We start from the raw sequence: 23,664 nt of genomic DNA on the forward strand, positions 1-23,664 counted from the left end.
AAAGAAATAACTACATTGGTATAGTGTGGAAGTAGTCAAAGAAAAACCAAACCACTGCTCTCTTGGCCTCCATGTTGGAAGTGTTAAGTGTGAGGGGTCATATAAAATTTTGTCAAAGTGCCGTGCAAATTCCACAGCCCTGGTTGAGACTTGCCAGCTGCTGGCTTGTGGTGGGATTAGGAATGTACAATATCCCTGGGTTCTCTTCTAGAAAAACCAACTAGAGATCAAGAAATTGAAATGTCATCTGATGGTTTCTATACTTATGTATCAAATTAGTTTCATTTACCCAGAATGACCCGGGAGACTGATGAGTGGCCATTGTGTGTGGGATTTGAGGGTATCTTAAATATTTTCTCTCCTATGAATATTTTTCAACATTTCTTGCCATATCTGTAGGATGTGATACATGTTTGGTAAATGATAATAGAAAGGATTAATGAGGGGAATTAATGCATATAATTGAGGGAGTTTAATTGCTTAGTAAATTGAAGCAGACTGGAAAACACTTTTATCTGACTTTTAAAAATTAATTTTCTGGTCTACTTCTTTAAGTATCTGTTCATTCTTTTGGTAGAACGATTAATACCTTATTTTGGTGGGATAGAGCTACCAAATAGAATATGAGGCCTGCTCTAATATCTACCCCCATAATTTCAGAAATACTAAGAGGTGGTTCAGGTGTACCTAAGGAGAGTTTGAATCACAGACTTAAAACTGAAAGTGACACAAGCGGTTATAAATTTGGTCCAGTTCCCTCAGGCATAGAGCTCAGAGAGGTTAAGTGAGTGGTGCTAGCTCACACAGATAGATCGCGGCTAAAGCAGAACTAGTACTGCTGGCTCAGCTGCTGGCCTGGAGCGCTTACTGTTCAGCCGTGGTAGATTCTGTAAGTGCAGACTTTTCCTTAAATCGGTCGGCATGAACAGGTGAGGAGTCCGTGCTTCTTTGGGATGGAGAGAGGGTGAGAAAAACAAAAGGTTGTACAGGGGTTTAACTACTTTAACTACAGTGATTTTTGCTCCTTCCTGTTTGGTCTTCTGTCTTCCGGGTTATTTGTATGCCAGCAGAACGTCTCATGCTGAATTTTCATGTTGGCACCCTTCGACACTCTTGTTTCTCCCTAGAGTTGTAAATGCCTCTCTAATTTGAATTTTTCCTCTGAAATATTGAGGTTGAGTTTCTATTTGCTTAAAGACAAATTAAGCCAGGAAAGGAAAACCTTCCCTAATCGGAGTCTGCAGTGTTATTAATATACTGTTTTGCAGCATAGTAATCATTTGATGTGTTTGCTTTGCTCAAGATAGAACTTGGGTCTCCTGGCTGGGAGTTTACTGCTCGCTTATGGAAAGATTCCACAGTTGGAGCAGGTGTGTTTATAATTATCCACTAGGAAATAGAATACTGTCTGTTTATAAAAGAAGAATGTTCTGGCAGCCACTTGGATTCTTTGAAAATTCCCTGAGGAAGCAACTGTGGATCCCCTCTCCGTTGTTATCCCTGGCAACCCACAGAGCCCTGGAGCACCAACAGTGTCCCCAGGTCCTCAGCCTGTCGGATCTGGCCCTCTAAGCAGAGATGCCTGATTGGCCTTTATTATCCATGTCTGTTCTGGAAACAACCGCAGCTCCTGAGGTTTCTCTCCCACCAAGCCTTTTGTCCATGTGTGTGGGTGAAAACCGGCAACCCACAGCTGGAGTTCTGCAGAAACTCCATTAAGAAACTTAATGAGAGTTCACGCTGGCCCGTGGTACGGGCAAGGCCTCCCACCTAAATTGCAAACCAGCACTTCAACCTTGAAACGTGCTGGGGAATAGCCCCTGAGCAGGGTACGGCATATCTGGAGAGCCATGGTCCCTGGATTGGGGAAGGACCACCACTCTTCAGTGACAAAGGCCTGTTGAGCATCGTGAGAGAGGAGATGTGCAGTGAACGGCTTGGAAAAAAAGCACAGCATTGTCCGAGTCTCTGTCTGTGCTCTGAGAAAAGAGGGTGAAGTGAGGACAGAATCAGAGTCCCTGCAAGAAAAGTGCATGGTGGGAGCCTTCCCAGCTGTCTTCTGGAGTAAAATTTCATTTGAAACCAGGAAAAGGAGGGTTTTCTTTCTTTTCTTTATTATTATTATTATCAGTTTTTGCAAATAGGCGGGGTCTCCATCCTTACCTCCTGATTTTACCTTTTCCTTAGGGGGCAGGGAGAGGGCGAATGAGGGGAGAAGCGTAGGGAGCTGCTTCCATTAGTGTCCATTCAGCTTATTCTTAAGTTTGTATCTCGACGAATTGTTACCTATAGACACACACAAATCAAGATGGGGACTGTTTCTATCCGCCCAGAAAGTTCCCTCATCTACCCATTCTTGGCTTTAAACAGACACTGATGGCTGCTTGAGACATTCGTTCATGTGACTAATACCTGAGTGCCTGTTCCATCCCAGGCGCGTTGACTAGGGAAGTTGGGTCCAAATAGGCACAGTGTCTGCCCTTCTGGAGTTTACGGTTCTGTGGAGGTGACAGACGATAATCCAAATTAATGCTAAGTGACAGCCATCAACCATGAGAAATACAGGAAGGTGAAGCACTTGGGGTCATGAGACCATGTAACTTAGAGACTTGTACCTGAGCAGGGAGGTCAGGTAACAGCTTAGGAGGTCAGGTCACACCGTGAGGACCACTGGCAGGTGAGCATGTTTGTCACTTTTCTAAACTGTACATTTCTGGACTAAACAAAGGGATGATTTTGATGCAGCACTCCAACTTCAGGCCGAGGCGGTGGGCAGCACGGTAACCTACGTCATTTTCACGTGTGCGTCTTTGGAAAGGAGGGCGTGTTTCGAAAGTGTGTGCGGTAGCTCAGTGGACACGCTGCATTTCTTCCTATTTGAGATATGATCCCCATTTAATCACTGTCGCTTGGAACCCTGACCTCTCCAGAGCCACTGGTGGCAGCTGGCAACTTCAGCTCCTTGCATTGCAGCAAAAAAGCAAGTGGGAGGATTGGTGTTACCGCTTGTTAGGGTGGCAGCAGCCTGCCTGTATCTGCCTATATATTGAGTCCTCAGCTTCTGCCACCGAGAACTGCGTCTGCAAGCAAAGGAGGCCACTGCCAGTAAAATTCGGGGAGGGGGGGTAGAAAACAGAGAAGAGAAACCCAAGAATTATTCAATTTCACCTTCAGGGGGCGTTCTCATGACATCCAACCCAGGGTGGAGGTGTCCTACTTTTTTACATTGCTGTGAACTGCTGGGTTGGGCACCTGCCAACATTCAGGCGGCAGTTACATAAGAGCTTCTCTTTTTCCTGGAATTTAGGCTCGCTGCTGATGTGTGACCTTCAGCAGTAATTGCCAATAAATGCAGCGGGGCTGTTTACTGTTAGACACTGGCAGCCATAGAGCAAGTGGGCTCAAGTCGGAGCATACAGGAGCTATTGCAGAATCTGGGGAAGTTTTGTTTTCTTTCTCTTTTTTCCTTTTTTTTTAAATGCTGAGATGATTCCATAATGACAGAAGTTGTATAATTCAGTCAAGTCAGAATGTGGTTTTTGAAAATGAATTTTACTTTTGGGTTCAGGTGATCTTGTTCTATAAGATACAGGTGAAACTTCATCGTTGGAACTAGATAATGTGTATTTCTTACTTTGTTTCTAAAAACAAATGCCATTAGTAAACGGCATTGTGTTAGCAAATGTGAAGATTTAAAATTGCCCTGCTAAAACGTTAGGTAACTGCTATTTTAGCTCAGTTTTCTTTCAGGCATTCTGTTCTCTTAATGTGGGTTTTCAAAGGCTCATGAAGGCCAGGACCCAGCAAACATATTTGCGAGGCCGTTCGCTGTTTATTTATTTTTTCCCTTCTCTGAGATGGAGTGGGTGAAAGGAACTGAAGGCTGATTCAGGGGATTGGAGATGGTAAATTCTCTTTGCTGTGCTGATAATTAGATCTATAGTACAGTCTCATTTCTTGAACTATATTCAACCTCTGCTAGGAGTGGCCCATGGAAGGAGACATCTTATTTCAAAGGAAAATTCTAGAAGCCCAGGGGAGAAGGATTCATGTTGATGGCAGCAGGAAACAGTGTGTTTTAAGCGGCTCTGCTCTGTGTTGGCCTGTAACAGGCACGCATGAAACGGATGTGTATATGTATGTACGTACGGTATGGACGTATGTGAGGATGTGCCGTTGTACACACACCACAAATAGGAACCCTCAGAAGTCTGTGGGTTTTTTTTTAAGAATGGCAAAGTATAATTTCCTTCATTTGTAGTAGAAATCCATCCCCGGATAAAATGTCAGGTACATTATGTATAGAAAGCGAGTGTTTCAGCATCTTACCTGCACGAATCAAGTTACTACTCAAGTGCCGTAGTTACGATGACCTGATTCGTGGCCTCATCTGGGAAGGACACTTGGGATTCTGGACCTTGAGGTTCATTTTGAATTTCTGTTTCAAAGCCAGTCATTTGAAATCTTTTTCCTGTGAAGTTTGATTTTGCTGACCTTGTCTAAAAGCACTGAGAAGACGTAAGATCCAAGAAGAAATATGCAGAGGCAATAGAGGGCAATAGTTGGTTCCCAAGTTCAAAACCAGGCAGCATCGGACCACTGCCAGTCACCTGTTCATTTGGGGAGACTTCACCTTGACTGGAGGTGTCAGCATCTGATTATAGTGACTGATCCTGAGATGAGGTCGTGAAAGACAAGACCTGGGGAATGTAGAAATACTCATTTTCTCAGAAGAGTCTCCCTTACTATGTGGTCACTGAGAATTACCTTTCATGTAAAAAAAAAAAGTTACTTTGATATTAAAAATATGTTGAGAAAATCATTTCATTCTTTTACCAAAATTATCTTTTGCTTTGGATCATATATATTGTATTTATGTAGCTGTTATCTGATTTGAACATATATAGCTTATTAATATGCTTATCTTTTTCAAAAGTGTGGCTTACTGCCGTAAAAGAGCCTATCCTCCCAGAAATACAGGTGAAATCCTCATAGGAAGCAGTGCTGGTAAAGGCCATTGGTTATTTTACCAAATTATACGCTTGGTTTGGCCTTTTCGATGCCTGAAATCATTTTATGTCCTATTGTGCTGTATTATTTAGAGAACTTGCCTGTTAGATATTTACGGAATGAAGTTTACTGAAAATATACCAAGCATTACTTAATGTTTTAGTTGGAAAGGAATCTTAAATAATAAGCTCAAGTCTCCTTGAACTACAGGTCAGGAAGTGGAAGCCCAGAGAGGTTCAGTGACTGCCTGAGGGTCACACAGAGCGCCAGCGCCTGCATGAGCCACGGTCGCATGATACCTGTCCACTGCTGTCAGTTTTTCTATTCTGTTGCCTGAATGGATAGCGTTAAAAAATTGTCCTCTGTTTAAATAGTGATTCCTGAAGCAGCAAAAAATTTTCTGTTGTCTCAAAAGTCTTTCTGTAATGTTCTAGGGAAAAGATCAGTAACTGTAATTTTTGTTCTAAAAATTAAACGAAAACTAACATGACAGCAGTTGAGGGAGGCAATAGAGTGTCAGTACAATCATAAAACATATCAGAAACGACTGATCTCTGAGTGTGTAAGAAATAGCTGTATACTACCCATGAACATTCCGAAAGAATTCAAGGTGCTTCTTTGGACAAAGAGATCTCAGACGAGAATTTTAAAAAGACACGCTACTTCCTTCCATTCCGTCGTCTTCTTTTTCTTTAACTTTTATTTTGATGGGCAAGGGAGTAAGAGGATAGCTCTGTAGTTTCCTACAGTCAATCCCTGCCTATAATTCTTTTGTTCTGATCATACAGAATCAGTATAAAGGATATGTTGGTGAAATGTGGCCAAAGCCAATTGTAAAAGATAGTACTTTTCCCATCTGTATCTCTGACTGCTCTAAAATGCATGGGAAGTTGCTTTAGTTCTACTTTTTCTTATGTGTCCTTTTTGCACTAAGAGCAGATGGCACGAGTGTTTGCACAGTTTTAATTCTTTAGCCTAAAGCATACAGGATGTAAGGATAGAGTTAAAGTGCGTTCTTGGATCGTGATATTGTTTATATTATCTGGAAAACACATACGCCTGAGCTCTGGTTTTATTTTCCTCACCACACTCAAGTCCTTGCTACCACTCTGTGCTTCCCGACCCCAACAGGAAGCGAAGCACGTCGGAGGGAAATTTTCTCCCTGAGGCTAGTGGAGCTGCGCTCAGGTCTGAAAGCTCTTCTGTCCGGAATCCAGTGAGCAACTCCCCACCTATGCCTCCTTGTCCTTCTTAAATTAGTTTAATCTTTGTCCTTAAAGAGAGCCCCTGTATCTTTACTTCATTTTACCTGTTGGCAAATAGAAAAAAAAAAAAAAAAAAAAAAGAGAAATCATTAGGTTACATAATAACAGTCTTATATGAAGAGCATTTTTTTCTATCTTGGGGATCAAACCATGAAAAGGGGTATCAAGTGTTGAGCTGGGTTGAGACCCCGCCAGATTTCACAGCTTCCAGCCTCCCCACCTCGTGCTTTCAGCACCTGTGCTGGCTCACACCTGACAGCCACGCTTTGGCCTCCCGGGAGGTGTGCTGTGTTGCTGGAGTCCCGCCGAAGGAGGCCAAGGTCACTCAGTTGCAGCGTGAGCCTTGGCTTCGTTCCATGGCCCCAGACCGCACCTTGAAGCAGCCAGCCGTGCCCGGTGCGTGACTTTGGTCCCGGGCAGCCCAGGGTGGGGTCTGGCGGTTACATCTGATGTCAGTCCCTCCTCCAAGCACGTGCCCTCCGGGGGACAGATTCGTGGTGCTGCTGCCACGTGAAACTGTGGACTTTTTAGCTGCCACGTGCACCCTCGCAATTGCCTTTCATTTTCCTCAGGGCCATCATCTTGTCTCTCAGGTATGGGTTGGGTGTAATGAAGTTGAGGGGCAGTCAGAGGAGTGGGCTGTCTACATGGAATGGTGGGGGTGGCTCCGGGGACCCCAGGCCCTGGAGCCCTGAGGGAAGTACGTGGAGGGGCGAGTGACCAGCCAGGTAACCCTGCAGCCAGGAGCCTTCCTGTCTCCTCCCAGAGCTGCTGGAGCAGAGAGGCTTTTTCAGTCCCTAAGCTGGAGCCTCGGGTCTTACCCTCTGATTCAGGGCCGGGATGTGGGGAAAGGAGAGACCCAGGAGGACGCACCTGCCCACGGAAGAAGCTTGTCACGGGCGAGTGGTGGTACAGACTTTGCAAGGGCCTCGGGACTCCGGGGAGGGGGCTGCACCTGAGGCCCCTGTTGTCATTACGCACACACTTCTCCCCTCCCTGAGCCTCTGTGGGGATACGCTCTATCACTTTTCCTCTCTGTGGACGAACAAAACGTAGATGTGCAGTAGTTCTTCCTTTGACATCGTTTTTTTTTTTTTTTTAAGGCATACTTCCTTCTTGATCAGTGGTAGACTTTTTTCTTACCTTAATTTAAATCTGTTTTCCCATCTCAGGCCAGTTGTCTCTCCCAACACAAGCACATTCAGTTCAGTTCAAAAGGGAGGGTGTCTCCTGCCCTCAGTGGCTGAAGCCCCTTTCAGTGGATGTGGCAGCTCTGTCACCTCATCATTGATCTTGCCCTCCATGTTTCGTCCTTGAGTGTTGGTCTCTGGACTTTTCGCGGCCCATGAGATGCACGTGCTGTAACTAACATGCTTCATTTTACTCCCAACTAGCTGCCCCAAACTCCGGCTCCTGAGAACTCCACCGAGGTGTGTGCTGCTCACCTGTATTCGCAGCGCCAGCAAATACGGGTGCTTGTCAGTGTTCCTGGTTGAGTGTGTGAGTTGTTCTGGGGAAATGTCTGTCCCGCTGGTAGGTGCAAGGAGGGAAGTCTCTTGTCTGCCTGGGGCCTGATCATTGCTGTAATCGGGTGGCTCTTGGTATAGAAAGAAACTTCTTAGTTGCTGGAGCTTAAACCACAGGGTCCTGCAGGTGAGGGCACGTGACTGTCCAAAGGTTTTCACACAAAACCGTTCATCTCTGTCTTGAAATGTTCAGTTGAGAAATGCTGGAACGTCCAGGCCTTTCTGCTGTGACACAAAATAGAACTCTGGGTTCTGCGCAGAGACGAAGGGAGTTTGAAGTTCTGGATAATCATGTATAGTTTTGGTGAAGCTGCTGATAAAGTTGTAGTTTCACAGCGCACTGTTTCTGTTCTTCCTGTCGCTAACTCAGCTTGCTAAATGAGGGACTGGAATTAATTAAGACATCTAAAGTTATAGAGAAGCTTTTTGGGGAGGCATATTTCCAAGGATCAAAATTTACTTTCAGAAACAGTTATAGAATCACAGGAGTCAAAGCTAAAATGAAGTGTAGTTTATCTGAAAGGAGATCTTAGAAATGAAACAGATTGATTTATCAAATAGCTGAGTTCCAGTGGGGATGCTTTGGAACGACCATTCTCTAATATTCTAATCAGAGCTCTTCAGCATCAGTAGCCTTGATTAGAATGCCGTGTGCTGGTGGCCTGGGGAGTGCTGAGGTCTCATGTATGTGTCTGCTTGGAAGTGTATGCATTGATGTCCTCACGCATGTGCTGTGCAGTAATGCATGTGTGAGTCATGTAAGGACCTGCCCGGTTGAGTCTTGCATCATGACCCCTTTTGGGTTCATGTAAATGTACCTAACATTCAAGTTCCTTTTCATAATCTGTGCAAAAAATAATATTGGCCAGAAGTATTAGTCATGTGCCTGTTCATCTTAAACAGTGCCCGAGGGTCGGGGATGGGCGCGTTGTTAAGCGGCATCGAAGTAATGGAGCGTTGGTATCTGTCTGGGGAAAGCCTCACACAGGCCTGTGTTCCTTCTGTGTCAGTCTTCGCTATGTACGCATGCTCCGTGTATTTTATTTGTGGCTGATCCTGAAGATGGGAGTGTCTCCCTAGTGTTGTACGTACTTAAATGGAATTTCTGCCTGCTTAGCAGGAGGTTGAACCGAGTCCACCCCTGAGGCAACTGGAGGACCATAAAAGGGTACGTAGTCCTGGGTGTTGGGAGCTAATGACCACAGCACTGTCCACAGCCACAGGCTGTGACTTAAAGACGGATGGTGGTGGTGGTGGTTGTCATTGTCATAGCATTAATTGGCTCAGGACCGATCACAGCCATTTACAGAAATGAAACTGACTGGTGGTTCTACCCATAAACTACCTGTTCGCGCACTACACCCAGCCGGTCCCCGAATAACGACCAAGTCAGCTTTTCACATCCTCTCTTCTTCTCCTGGAGTGGCTTTTTCCTTAAGTGTAGCCTTAAAAACAAATTTTTTTTTTCTATAAGTAACGGATGATCATCATGGGTAAAGTATAATAAACAAAACAAGTATAATGGAAAAAATGTTCATAATTATACTACCTAGCTATAAAAGCTGCTCTTGATTTAATATTTTCTTCTGCCCCCCTTTTTGCACACGTGAGAATGTGTGGCAACACACGCAGATACACTTTCATTGTCATTGGGGTTCTTCCAAGTGTATAACTTTTCTTCCCTGCTTTTGTCCTTTAATATATCTAAGCATTTTCTTGGATAGTCTTTGAAAGTTAACAACTGGCTAAAGTTCCACAAATTAACGAGTACTTTGTAATGTTTTCCTTTGATGAGGAACTGGACAAGTGTGTACATATGTGTATAGATTCAAAAAAGGGGAATTTCTAGGCCAAAGGGTAGATTCTTCCTTAAGGTGCTGATTGTGCATTGCTAAGCCATTTCCTAGAAGGCCACGTGTATCGTTAGCATGCTGACCACTGATTGCATGTTACCCATTTCTGGAAAATACCAGATATCCTGGTTTTCTGGGTGCCTATCATATGCCGATCCCTAGGCTAAGACTTTTACACGCGTTAACGCGTAAATGTTTATAAATGCTGCTGTTGACCTGCCAAGAGAGCCTTCCCCTCCATTTCACAAGTCACAGGGTTAGGAAATGGGCAGTCGTGGCGAGTACTGCCCTGAAAGTGTGTTCACCAGTGTCCTGGAGAATGTGCGTCTGAGATGAGTGGGTGCCCGGGGCACCTTTGTTCTGCTCACGTGCTTTCAGTCCCTGCCTCAGTCCCAGCACATCTCGAGTCCTTTCCTATTTCTTGCGATTGTGCTTTCTCAGACTATGACCAAAGAAGCTCTTCTAGGAAGTTGGCATTCAGCCCTTCCCCACCAGCTTCCAGTGTCTCCTGCCGTTCATTGATCAAGGGCACCTTGCATTCCTGTTTTTTCCATCCTTGCCTGTCCTTCAAGAATTGTCCTGGGTCTTAGAAGTAGCCGGTAAAGGCACATAGCTGTCTCTCGTGCCCTAAGTTTGATTTGCTCCAGTGCATGAGCTTTGGAATTAGAAACCGGTTCAAGCCTGCCTTTGCCAGGCCCGCGCTGTGTGATTTGGGGCACATGATTTAACCTCAGTTTCTCCTGCTGTAGAATGCGGGTAATAGTCTCCATCCCTTATGGCTGTTCTCCAGAGCTGTGCCCTTGAAGCACTTAGCACAGTGGCTGGACTCTGAGAAGGGATATTAATGATCATGGTCGCCTTGCACACTGAGACACAGCAGTGATTTGACAGACAACCGGAGTAGGAAAAGGAAGGTATTTTTAAATCAAGGTGCTGCCTTAGTGCTGACTAAGGTGTGAGAGGCTCACTGCTCATGTGAGAGGGTAATCTTTCCTGAAGCACCTGATTTTTAAGCGGCTGGAACCTGGGAGCCCAAAGGTCACTTTTCCTCTCCTTTGCGATCTTAACTCTTAGTGCTGTGTTCAACGCTGGGCTATGTTCCCACACAGTTCATTAGCCACGAGTTTCATTGACGGAATGAAACGCGTGTGAACGGACTTGCAAGGCAGGAGCTTGTTTTCTTGACTCCGCATCACTGACCTGCCTTTTTCACCATTTTCACCTGACACTTAACCTTCACCTTTGCCTTTGTCTTTTCTCAGTCTTAGGTAATCATGTGTGTGGAATGTAGAATTTTTTTTACCAGAGACAAACATCTGATATTGGTTTGCATGCTGTAGGTATAAACTGCTGGGGAAAAACTAGTATTCTTTTTGAAGAAAAGGCTGCATGGCCAAATATGAGAGCTGGGGAAGTGATGTTTTTTGGGAAGTGACTTTTTTTTCCTTCTCTGCAATCAGCTTTCTCAGCCCAGTACGCCGTGAACAGCTTAGTGCTGTTGAGTAATTTATATCAAGATGATTAGGAAGGCTTTTCTCTGCAGATTTTAATTTTTCCTAAATTAAACCACGAGCTCAGAAAAACAGAATTTTCCTTGAACCTAAGTTTTCACACTAAGGATTTGCATCACTTTTAATAATGCTTATGCATTTTCTCTTTCTGTCCCTTTTTTTTTACCTAAAATTTTCAGTCTTTATTCTTTCAGAAAGGGAATGAATCTTATCTTGTTTTTTCATTTTTTTGTTTTAAAAAAAAGCAAATCCCACATGTTCTCTTTTTTCTCCTTGCCTTAAAATTTATTTTTTGTGGAGTGAAGGTGAGGTGCATGTGTGCCAAAAACCTTACAATTAAGAGGGAAAAAATTAAAAGTTTGTAGGGTGGAGCGTGTGTGTGTGTGTTTTCCATAATGAACACATTTCATGATATCCTCTTATGGGGGAAAAGGTACCATTTGATGTGTTGGTTGCTATGGTAACTGCTAGGGTTTGTCTGTGCAAGGAGAGGCAAAATGGTAATGTGAGATCCCTTTGTAACTTCAGTTGGCATCCAGGCTGCATAAATGTGAAGTTCCTGTTCCTGGAGTCCACGTGTTCCCGGACGGCATATGCTCCTTTCTCTACTTCCTGCTTCCTCGATTGCAAACAGACCTGGGTCTTGCTGATGAGACCCTCACAACCCCGAGGAGCGGAAACTCTGAGCCACTCCAGTCCTAGGTGGAATCGTAGTGTGAAGCCTCTGGTCGAGTCTTCCCTTAAAGGAGGCATGTTTGTTGGCTGGTGACAGTCACCCTGCCTTTGACCATTCAACCCTGTGGTCTTCCAGGTTCTTGCCACAGCGGCAATGTTGGCTGTTCTCTGTGGCTGCAGCGTACAGGTCTCAGATCAGCCATTTACCTCTCAAACAGTGTTCTTGTGGTGCCCAAGAGGATCCCATAGAAAACCGGGATGGTTTCCTGCCAACCCTCCGTTCTGGGGGAGCTCAGAGTTTGTATCTTCAGAAACAAAATCAAGTAGATGCATCATTGTGTTGACAGAGGGAAATGGTATTTAGTGTACTGTTACATTCAATGTGGCGGTAGCCTTGCCTTTCCCCCTTTTCTTTCTTAGTCAGCTTTCTTGACCATTCCTTTGAAATATGTGTTTCTCTTGTGAAGTCAGCCTTTCAGAATCACCATGCTCTCCATGACTGCTTTGGAAAGCGTTGATAACGTTTGTTCTGGTGCAAAGCTATATCTTTATACAAAAATGTGGTTTCCTAAGCCATTAAAGAATATTATACTGAAAACAGCTTACTTTGAAAGTATTTTTTTTTTTTTTTTTTTTTGCGATACACGGGCCTCTCACTGTTGTGGCCTCTCCCATTGCGGAGCACAGGCTCCGGACGCACAGGCCCAGCGGCCATGGCTCACGGGCCCAGCCGCTCCGCAGCATGTGGGATCTTCCCGGACCAGGGCACGAACCCGTGTCCCCTGCATCGGCAGGCGGACTCTCAACCACTGCGCCACCAGGGAAGCCCTGAAAGTATTTTTAAAGATCACAAATAGCTTCTTCACTGAAAGTACTCTTGGAATCTTGAATTTACTGGTGGTCGAAGTACGAAATGAGTTTCATGTCCTAGTTACAGGCATTCTCCCTTGCTTAACTACGACGAGAGACGTATTTGTGGATGGAATGGAGAGAGGAAAATTGAGATTTCTTTTCATGCCTGAACTTTCATTTAAAAATCAGGACTGCCTTCCCCCCTTCTCTCTCTCCTGTTTACCCCATCTCTCCATTTTTCCCTGGAGTCTGACCAGCAGCATGCGTTTAACAAAGGAGAAAAGCCAGGCTGTGTAGCTCTGGGACCTCACATCATTTTGACAGTTGAACTAAAGGTTTCTGTGCCTTGGTCCTTCTTCCCTGGTCCTGCCTCCCCACCACCCTTAGGACACTCTTCTCCCTCCCATCTTGTTTTGCAAACACCCTCCTTGAAGTCTCCAGTCCTGCTCTTAGAGCCTCTCAACAAATCACTTTAAGCTCCACTGGCTCCCGTTACAGTGGCAGGTCTCTTCAGAAGAACTCCTGTGTCTCTATTTTAGAGACTTGCTGTATTGCAGCACCTCTTCTCTCTGCTAGACTTCCCACTTACCTCTCAGTGATGTGCCAGAGGAACTCCAGGACTTAAGGGTCCAGGGGAAATCCATATATCCTTTAACTGGTAGAAACTTCCAGATTGGGAGGTGGTCTGGGAGTCCCTCAGTAAGACTGCACGAGGAGTAGAGCTGAGAATAAATCCCACTGCTTTGTGCTGCTTTACCAATGTGCCTAGTATTTGAGAATAAGTCAAGGTTGTGTTTTTGGTTAGGATTTTTTGTTTTTTTTTCTTTTTTGGTTGGAATCGCGGCAGTTTGTTATATCCCCTGCCCAGGAGTCCTTTGATATTTATGTATATTTTTAAGTTTTTATCATGGAAATGTTTAAAAATATCCAAAATACATATTTTGAAGAGTTTCAAGAACCCTCATTCATAACTCAGCTTCGGTGACTATCAACTCATGCCCACTCTTGTCTCATTTATACCCAGCTAGTACCCTCCTCCCATATTACTTCAAAGCAAATCCCAAATGTCACTTTATCCATGCTACCTATTTTTTGATTGACATATCTGATCTCTGCCAGAAATTTATTTTCTGTTGCATTATTTTTTCTTCACTATGTGGCCCATTGACTATTTCTGTAAGAAAGGCTTACTTTCAGCTTATTGTTTTATTTACTCTATTACTCTGATAGGTTGAGATTTTCTTTGGACCTTGGGATGAATGCTCTGGTTGGAGTAACATTTTCATATTGCTGTGGGGAAGATGACCTGTGAATTTTTCAATTTGTCTGAATTTTATTGGCTTATCCCAAAGGGATTTTCTCTTGTTTTGTTTTGTTTTTTGTTACTCTTAGTTACCCTCCGAGATTAATGTTCTGTCTTTATCACCGTGTGAGAGAGTACTTTCAGATATTTAATATTTTAGATTGATGCTTTTTTATGATGTGGTTTCCTGAGAAAACACTGAAGAAGTTAACTTCAGAGTTTCCAAATGCTCTTATTAATAATTTATTTTTTCACTGAGTGAGACTGAGCCAGTTATAACTGAGTACCTCTGTGTTGTTTTTTTTTAATATTAGTAGCTCAGTCATGCATTAAATTCAGAACCTGATTTCATTATCCTGTTTGAATTAAGGGTGAGGCCCTCAGGCAGATTTTGGTCAACCGTTACTATGGAAACATCAGACCTTCAGGAAGAAGAGAGAGCCTTACCAGCTTTGGCAATGGCCCGCTGTCACCAGGAGGACCCGGCAAGCCCGGGGGAGGAGGTAGGCCACGTGGGGTGCTAATTAGCTGCACGTGTGAACTGAGTGTGCCACGCAAGAGCTGCGTGTTTCTGATTAGCAGGTTGGACCTCTAACAGATGCATTTGGGTTGCAAGTGTATTATTTTAGCAGCTTGTTTTGTCTCTGGTCTACCATCAAATTGGTGTCTAAAAATGTTTCCCTGCAATTAGATATTGGCTGAGTGTTTTGCCCCTTTTTCCCATGCAGCAGCCCTCTTGGTGAGACTTGAATGACTCAATGAACTTGACTTTATCGCACATTTTCTCGTGGCCACGAGGACTCATGTTTTCCCGTAAAATGAGTATGCTGTTGGCAGTGAGGAGGCGAAAGCCACCATTTATTATACACTTACTGAGCCGAAGGCTTTCCCAAGCATTTTGCCTTCTTTATCTCCTTTTCTCCTCCGAGTTACTATCTGGTAGGGACTGCTGTCATCCCTGTTGAACAGAGGAAAGGGGAGCTTGTTAGTGACTGGTCTGTAATGTAAAGCTGCTTTAAATTAATTAAATCTAATTCTAATGCCCAAACTTTGTGCCTCCCCAAAGTCTTAGGTTTCTGCAAAAGAAAAAAAAAAAAAAAAACCAGTAAAGAATTGCTTAAAAACACATCCTGAAAGGAGTCCCAAAACATTGTAAGCACAATTACAGGTAAAGGCTACCAAAACTGTTGAATTCAACTGTGAGCGATGGTGTTGGTTTTAAGAGGGGCCAGTAGTTCCGTGCTCAAAGCACAAATGTGAGTTGCCTGATTCCCAGGCTATGGTGATGACCCTTGAGCACTTCAGTCCTTGGTGGACTCTGCTGGTGGCACAGAAATACTCAGTGGTTAGTAACGTAATTCTGGCAATCTCTGGGGAGGGATCTTGGGCTTCTCGCCAAATGAAAGTGTAGAGCGGATCTGCCCGCAGAGCACCCCAGAGACAGACCTTAGCTTCTCATCCAAACGTTCCCAGTGATTGTCAAGCAGAAGTTCTTCCCACAACATCTCAAAACTATTTCTCTTCACTTGCCGAAGTGCAGTCATTCAACAAACATGTGAGGCTCTGGAGCGATATCAGGAGGGGGGTTTGGAAATGCATCAGAGACAGGTTCTGCTTTAAGAAGCTGTTGGAGAGAAGATGTGACAGCCAGCGTCTACCTTGTACTAGAAATGCAATAGATTCTAGAAGGTCAAGGAAAGCAATGTGAAGGATGTGGCATTTGAATTGAACTCTGAAGGGAGGGGCTGATAGATGGTTTTCTGGGGTTTTTTGTGGTTTTTTTTAATCACCCCATTTCCCCATGAACATTAATATTTCGGGTTTTGCCAATAATAGTGCAAGTTCTTAAATAGGCACTTTCTCAACACGATTGGAATCTGTTCCACTAAATGGCACAGGCCATCTCTTCCTAAGTGTATTATTCTCATCTGAAGCTCAGTGAGGAGATGAACTTTGTTTGGTTCACTCCCCTACCCCCTGCTCTCCGCTCCCTCTGTTACTTACAAGCTGCACTGGGTGTCCTTGGACAAGTGACTTAATCTCTGTGCTAATAACGAGTACCTTCCTTTGTGCTTGTTAAGATAGCGTCACTAAAGTGTTGAGTGCACAAAGTGTTGGTACGCGGTAAGTATGCAATAAATGTTAACTGCTCTGATTGTGGTTGATAAGAGCAATGTTCCATCTTCCTAGGGGGAGGTTCCGGGTCCAGCTCCATGAGCAGGGGGGAGATGAGCCTGGCTGAGGTTCAGTGCCATCTTGACAAGGAGGGGGCCTCCAATCTAGTCATCGACCTCATAATGAACGCATCCAGCGATCGAGTGTTCCATGAAAGCATTCTCCTGGCCATCGCCCTGCTGGAAGGAGGCAACACCACCATACAGGTAAGAAGGCAGCTTTGCTGCTCATGGGGCGTCCTTGCTGAACAGGAGGAGGATTTGTTCCGGGCACCAGGTACTGGGCGGTGCTGAGACTCCTGTACGAGAGACAGCTCATTTTTAGGGCACAAAATCGTATTGTTCTGAAAAGCGAATTCTTTTGCTATCTTGCTGTGTTCATCCTGTCCTAATTCAGACTTGGTTCTAAAACGTGAGTTACATTCAAAAACTGATAAAATGCTGAGGATATGTGAAGAAACCTGGCCCAGGATTTGGAGCGTAATAGATAATCCGTGAATGTTTGTTCATGAATGATTGCGTGAATTATGTTTACAGCTTTTATCCAGGATCATAGAGGATCCCGTCACCTGATGACCAGAGGGGTTTGGACTGTGTGCTATTTAGATTTGTTACATCTGTGGACCTTGCAGCTCTTGCAAACTATATATTTCTCTTTCTTTTAACTGAAAAGCTCAATAAAACTGAACCAGTGTGAACTAATAGGAGCTAATAGGGGAAAGCCAGGCTAGCTTAGTCAAAGGTAAATAGATGACTTTTTGTTGGCTTGTTATGATGCATATTTTAAAATAATAATAGGAAGTAGAATTCTGAGTAGAAGTCCTTAAAGAAGCAATTTTAATGAATTTTAATAATATATACATAATTTTCACATGGACACGGCAGTTAAAAAGATTCCTTTAAATATTTTAAAATACTTTGGATACTCCCTTCATGCATTCTTCATTCTTTGTTGGCTCTGAATAAGGGTTTACTTAGCTGTGTGTGTGTGTGTATACATACACACACACACACACACACACACACACACACATTTTGATAACAGCTTTTAATTGAGATATAATTCATATATCATAAAGTTCACCCTTATGTATATATTTGACTTGACTATATATTCTTTTTTTTTATGCCATTAATTATTATGCTAGGTCAGCAGGTGTACACTGGGATGTTTGGTCCCCTAATTAAATGTATTATTTCTTTTTTAAAAAAAATAAGTTTATTTTATTTATTTATTTTTGGCTGTGTGGGGTCTTCGTTGCTGCTCATGGGCCCTCTCCAGCTGCGGCGAGTGGGGGCCAGTCCTCGCCGCGGTGCGCGGGCCTCTCACCACGGTGCCCTCCCCTGTTGCAGAGCACGGGCTCCAGGTGTGCAGGCTTCAGCATTTGTAGCACACGGGCTCAGCAGCTGCGGCTCATGGGCTCCAGAGCGCAGGCTCAGCAGCCGTGGTACACGGGCCCAGCTGCTCCACGGCATGTGGGATCCTCCCGAACCAGGACTTGAACCCGCGACCCCTGCATTGGCAGGCGGGCCCTCAACCACTGCGCCACCAGGGAAGCCCTGACCATATATTCTTGGTCTTGAATTTAATTTCAGAATCTGGATTAATGAAGTTTTGTTTCTTTGTGCAAATTTAAAAAGGGCATTTCTTCTCCTGGGCACCTGGGTTTCAGCCCCACTCGCTCCTGCAGCTAGGCGCCCTGTGCCCTCCCCACCCATGGCAACTGCGGCGGCCCTGTCTCTTCGGCCTCCAGCCCAAGTACCCCAACACACACTTCTGACGTTCTTATGTGCGCTGCCCTCAGTTGAGATTTGTGCTGGTGGGAGAGTCCGCTGCACGACTGAACTGTCACACGGGCATCTGTGACCTGTAACATGTGGGCTGCCGTTTGATTTTGTCCCGCGTGAGTCTGACCATGCGTGTGCGCGTGGATGGGTCCTGCAGGTCCTCTGTTCACAAGGATTCGCTCGCCCACTGCCGTGGTCCTGCTGTCTGGGTATGTGCGCTGTCATGGAAGCAGGGCTGAAACTCTCCTGGTCTCTGAACCATGTGATTCCCAGGGACTAGATCAGTCAAACTAAACATTAATTGAGCACTTGCTGTGTACATGACACTGAACTAGGGACTTCAGGGCAGTGGTTTCCAGACACTGGGGCCGGTCGGTCTATGAGAATTTTCTCCAGGCACAGCCAAGTGTGGAAACCAGGGTGATGTGGTCAGTGTTTCATAAACCAAATGTATCAGTTTGAAGGACCATCTGACCATTTTATTCTGAGGTTATAGCCTGTCCAATTTTTTTTTTTTTTTAATCTCTGATATCTTTTCTTGAATGAAGTGGTGTTGATAGTGGTTGGGGTTTTTTCCCTACTGGCCAAATAAGTTAGAAACCTTAGGTTATTCCTTCCCCTCCTCAATTTAAAAAAAAAAAAAAAAAGTTGCTAATTTGCTAATCCCAGTCTTCAAGAAATTAAAAATGAAGCAAGGGTATAAGACTTAGTATACATGCACATAGGAAGCTGTGTCTCAAGAATGATGTGTAGTGCCATCCAAGAGGTAGGAAAGATACTGCGGACCCCCCAAGGGAGAAGTAACGGCAGCCACGTGAAGAGTCAGTGAAAGGTTTTTTGATGACATGGGTTTTGAAGGATGGGTGTGGGTCAGAAAGTTGTGCACAGAGCTGGGGGGTGGGGAGGCTGGACCATGCCGCAGGGCGAGAAGGCCCAGAGGCACAAGAGTGGAAGGCGTGCTCACAGGGCAGGATGTTTTCTAGGAGGGGCATAGGAGGCCTTTTGGGGTGTTGGAAACGATGGGCTACGTGTTGGCAGTTACGTGGGTATAAATCTGTTTCAATCTCTGGGAGCCATACAGTTAGAATTGGTGTGCTTTACTCTACAAAAGCTATACTTCAATAAAGGAGGAAAAGTATCCTGAGCCTGGTGGGGACAGGACGTCATGAATGGAGACTCTCCAACGCTCGCTCCCTCCTCAAGGCTGGTGCCTTGGACCCATTTACAGTTAATGCATGTTGGCCAAAGTGTCGCCCGATTGGATGCCAGAAGCCAGAAGGTCAGAGGGCCCCCCACTTGGCCCCGGGAGGCTTTACCGAGTCTGGATGACTGGACACAAGAAGACACCGTTAATTAAGGAATAATGAAGCCCGGGGAGGGCTCGAGGAGACTGAGGGCTGCCGGCGCTGAGCCTGGCTGGCACGACGCAGTCTGAGTTTCTGGCGAGATGCTGTGTTTTTCACAGTGTACCCCTGATGGTGATGGCAAGGCACACAGAAGCTGTTTTTCCTTCAAGTTCTTTATCTTGTAAAGTAATTACGAATATTAGTTTCATGTTTTCACACATTTATTACTCATATGCTCAGGCTCCAGATGAAATGCCTCGGTGGAGCTCCAGGCCCAGCCTCTCGGCGAGCGGAGCTGCTGTCTGTTGGAAGAGCCAGTGTGCTCACGGCTGGGTGGGCCTGGATAGGGTGGCCTGTGAGCCCCCTGCCAGCTTGGGAGGGCACAGCAGGGAGCATGTGCTGGCTCTGCCCGTGCCCCATCTCTCTCTCCTCCTGTGATTTCAGGGGTTGCTGGGAGGATTTCACCCACTGCCTCGTTAAAACCCTGCGGTTCCAGGAAAATTCATTCTAGCCTGCAGCTGACTTGGCCCTGAGCTCCTCTTTCTCCAGAGAAAATGATGTGGAATTCAAGTTGTCTGGGGCCACCTAAGCACAGACACCCTGCAGTCCCAGGGGGAGTGTGATTCAGTTTTGTTTTGCTTTAGAGAAGCCGGTTCAGAGTACTAAAAGAGCAGCTGGGAAGTTAGCGTGAGTCGGGTGAAGGCTGCAGTTGTGACTGCTAATGGTCGCCGAAGGCCGTCGGCCATTACAGGCGGGGTGGGTCCCAGCTGGAGCGCACTGCCCGCCGTCCTTCCTGTTCACCGTGATGTGTCCCAGTCCCAGGAAGGGAATCCAGGTGGGCTCCCCTGGACTCCTGTTTCTCAGGGACAGGTGGTAGAAAAGGCAGTCACTGTGGGGCATGCAGCACTGCACAGTTCCAGGGCTGTGTGCTGGTTCTCCAAGGAGACAGCTGCAGAAGAGCCCTTAGCTTTACTAGCGCCTCCTCCCAAGATGTGCAGCAGGCTTCACGTGGAGAGGAAGGGGAGTGAGACATGCTTTCCAACCCAGTTTTGTGTGGGATTCGGGAAGTCATCCCTGGGTTTCTGTTCCTGTGTGTATCTATCATGAGACATACATGCGTGTGGACTCCTGGGTTCCTTACCTCTTTGAATCAGGACTTTTTAGAGATTATTAGATGTTTTTCCAGAAATACTCAGAATCCAGTAGTGATGGCTGGCTGGCTCCATTTCTGAAGTCTTTCTTCCCTGGCTTGTGAAAATAATTATTTAAAGTACGGTGATTGCATAGTCTGTGGGACGTCCATGCAACAGCATCCTACTCAACAATAAAAGGGAATGAACTATTGATAAATGCGATGACGTGGCTGCACCTCAGAGGCATTACGCTGAGTGAAAGAAGCCAGTTTCAGAAAGCGATGCCCTGGGTGCTTCTGTTTATATGACATTCTCAAAGGACAAGGCTGTAGGGATGGAGAACAGATCAGTGTTTTCCAGCATAGGGCTGAGGGGAGAATCCGACCATAAGGGAATAGCACAAAGGAGTTTTTTGGGTGATGCCACTGTTGTGTGTCCTGCTTTGGACACACAAATCTATACATGTGTGAAAATTTGTAGAACTGCGCACCAAAACGTCAGTTTTACTGTATGATCATTAAAAAATGAAAGTAAAAACCGTAATGATGATGACGATAACCAGCATTTATTAAGGGCTTACTGTGGACCAGGAACTATGCTTACGGGTTTCTCACGTATCATCTCATTTAATTCTTACAGTCTCCCTAAGAGGTAGGTGCCATGATTATCTCATTTTTCAGATGAGACTAAAGCCCAGAATAGTTACGGAACTCGCCCCTCATCATACAAGCAGTAAGTAGTTCTGCTGTGTGTGATCCTGGCTGGGGCTGCAGTCATCAGGGCCTTGATTGGGCTGGGACGGCCAAGATGGCCACTTGTATGGCTGTAGCACTGGTGCTAGCTCCCAGCTGGCTGCTGAGCGGGGACTGTGCCCTTGATTCTCCTCCATGTGGCTTCTCTGTGTGGTCTGGGCTTCTTAGAGCGTGGTGGCTAGGTTCTGAGAAGCAGCGTTTTGGGGAGTAGGATGTGGGAGCTACCAGTCGTTTTAAGGCCTGGGCTTGGAATCCATGGTACAACACTTCTGCCATGTTCTACCGGTCAAAGCCAGTCGTGAGACCGGCTCGGCTCCAGAGGGAGGGGAGAGGAGGGGCACCTCTTGCTGTGGGTAGAGCTTGTGCACTAAGGAGAGAGGGAGGCTGGCTCCCCCACACCCTTGTTATCGTTGATTGAGCACCTGCCATGGGTCGGTCAAGCCCCTGAGTTGGGCAAGAAAGGGAGACACTATTGTCTCTGCAATGGAGGAGCTCAGTTCTCTCTGGAAGTTCAATCCCATTTTTGCAAAAGTGTCAACTCCTGTCCTTCCCCTTCTGATGGTGTGTGAAAATTCACCCTTGTACTGAGGGTAAGGTCACTGGGGACCAGAGTTCTTCAGAAGTTCTAAACTTCATTATCCAGACCTCAGAGGGATTCCATTTGTAGCAGTCCAAAACTAAGGACCTACAATGCTCGCTAGGAACCCTCACATGGAGAATTGACCTTACTCTGAAACCTTGTAATCTGTCACACCATCACTTAAGCCCTGAAATGCCTGGAAGCTGAATTGGGGATAGTTCCTGGCCTGGCATAGTGGACTCCAAGTCTTCCCATATCTTCTGTCCCTGCCCTGGCTTCTCTGAAGATAGATACTGCCTCCAAAACTTCTCCTACCTGGGTGCTGTCAGAGTGGCTCAGGCTTCATGGTGAACCCTCTGCTTATAGGAGCAAGGAGATGGTACCACTACCCTGGGGTTCTCCAGGAATGGGTGACATCGTTGAGCCATGGGACCGAGCTTCTCTTTAAGAGTAACTCCTTCTTTTACATGTAGCTGTCCAGTTTTCCCAGCACCACTTTTTGAAGAGGCTGTCTTCTCCATTGTATGTTCTTGCCTCCTTTGTTGTAAATTAGGTGCCCATATGTGTGTGGGTTTATCTCTGGGCATTCTATCCTGTACCATTGATCAATATTTCTGTTTCTGTGCCAGTACCATACTGTCTTGATTACTGTAGCTTTGTGGTATAGTTTGAAGTCAGGGAACCTGATTCCTCTAACTCCGTTTTTATTTTTCAAGATTGCTTTGGCTATTTGGCATCTTTTCTGTTTCCATATGAATTGTAAAATTTTTTGTTCTAATTCTGTGAAGAATGCCATTGGTAGTTTGATAGGGATTGCATGGAACCAACCTAAATGTCCATCGACAGATGAATGGATAAAGAAGATGTGGCACATGTATACAATGGAATGTTACTCAGCCATAAAAAGAAATGAAATTGAGTTATTTTTAGTGAGGTGGATGGACCTAGAGTCTGTCATACAGAGTGAAATAAGTCAGAAAGAGAAAAACAAATACCGTATGCTAATGCATATGTAGGAAATCTAAAAAAAAAAAATTGGTACCGAGGAACCTAGTTGCAGGGCAGGAATAAAGAGGTAGACGAAGAGAATGGACTTGATCACATGGGGTGGGAGGGCGAAGCTGGGGCGAAGTGAGAGTAGCATGGACATATACACACTACCGAATGTAAAATAGTTGGCTGGTGGGAAGCAGCCGCATAGCACGGGGAGATCAGCTCGGTGCTTCGTGATGACCTAGTGGGGTGAGATAGGGAGGGTGGGAGGGAGGCTCATGAGGAAGGGGATATGGGAACATGTGGCATAGGGCTGATTCTCTTTCTTGTGCAACAGTAACTAACACAGTATTGTGAAGCAATTATACTCCAGTAAAGATCTATTAAAAAAAAAAAAGAGTAACTCCTGCCTTCTCTCTGCCCTCTCTCATGCCACCCACTTCCTGCCAGCCCCCAGAAGAAGTCTTTCCGCTTGATGTTTTGTAGCAAGTGGGAAACTATCAAATAAGCATTTGCTTCTGAATTAATTTTTGGCAACGCAGGGCTCAGCGAGCCTCATGCCACTTGCATATCCGTCCTTCGTGTCCTTGCCAATTTCTGTGTTTCTTCCTCCTGACATGTCCCCACCAGCACCCGGGGGAGGTTCTTCCACTTCCTCTTCGCTTCGGGAGGACAGAGACTGCTCTCACCTGGGGGAAGGGGAGGAGTAGAATGTATCTTTGAACATACCCAGTGTTAGGTTTCTTTTTTAAGCACATACAGATGTTTGGGGCTGTACGTGCTGTCACGACCATAGAGAACCTCACAGCAAATGTAGGGAAAAGATCGAAAAAGAACATTTTTTGTGGATTAATTGCTTCCGGTTGCAGAAGCCCAGTGAGTTGTATGTATCAAATGGCTGCC

The 23,664-nt window shown here is 45.3% G+C and overlaps 1 protein-coding gene across 8 annotated transcripts in view; it reads left to right on the plus strand.

Moving 5' to 3' along the window:
* ITPR1 (inositol 1,4,5-trisphosphate receptor type 1) overlaps positions 1-23,664 on the plus strand; it is a 319,623-nt gene that overhangs the window by 201,463 nt on the left and 94,496 nt on the right. For 4 of the 8 annotated variants that reach the window (XM_067755266.1, XM_067755268.1, XM_067755272.1 and 1 more), the window contains 4 exons: positions 7,670-7,705; positions 8,919-8,969; positions 14,366-14,498; positions 16,186-16,376. In XM_067755266.1, coding sequence (XP_067611367.1) covers positions 7,670-7,705; positions 8,919-8,969; positions 14,366-14,498; positions 16,186-16,376 — 411 coding nt within the window. The remainder of the gene's footprint in view (positions 1-7,669; positions 7,706-8,918; positions 8,970-14,365; positions 14,499-16,185; positions 16,377-23,664) is intronic. The other 4 variants (XM_067755267.1, XM_067755269.1, XM_067755270.1 and 1 more) reach the window with 2 other exon arrangements.

The sequence above is a fragment of the Pseudorca crassidens genome, chromosome 10 (assembly GCF_039906515.1).
Source record: "Pseudorca crassidens isolate mPseCra1 chromosome 10, mPseCra1.hap1, whole genome shotgun sequence".
Taxonomy (NCBI): domain Eukaryota; kingdom Metazoa; phylum Chordata; class Mammalia; order Artiodactyla; family Delphinidae; genus Pseudorca; species Pseudorca crassidens.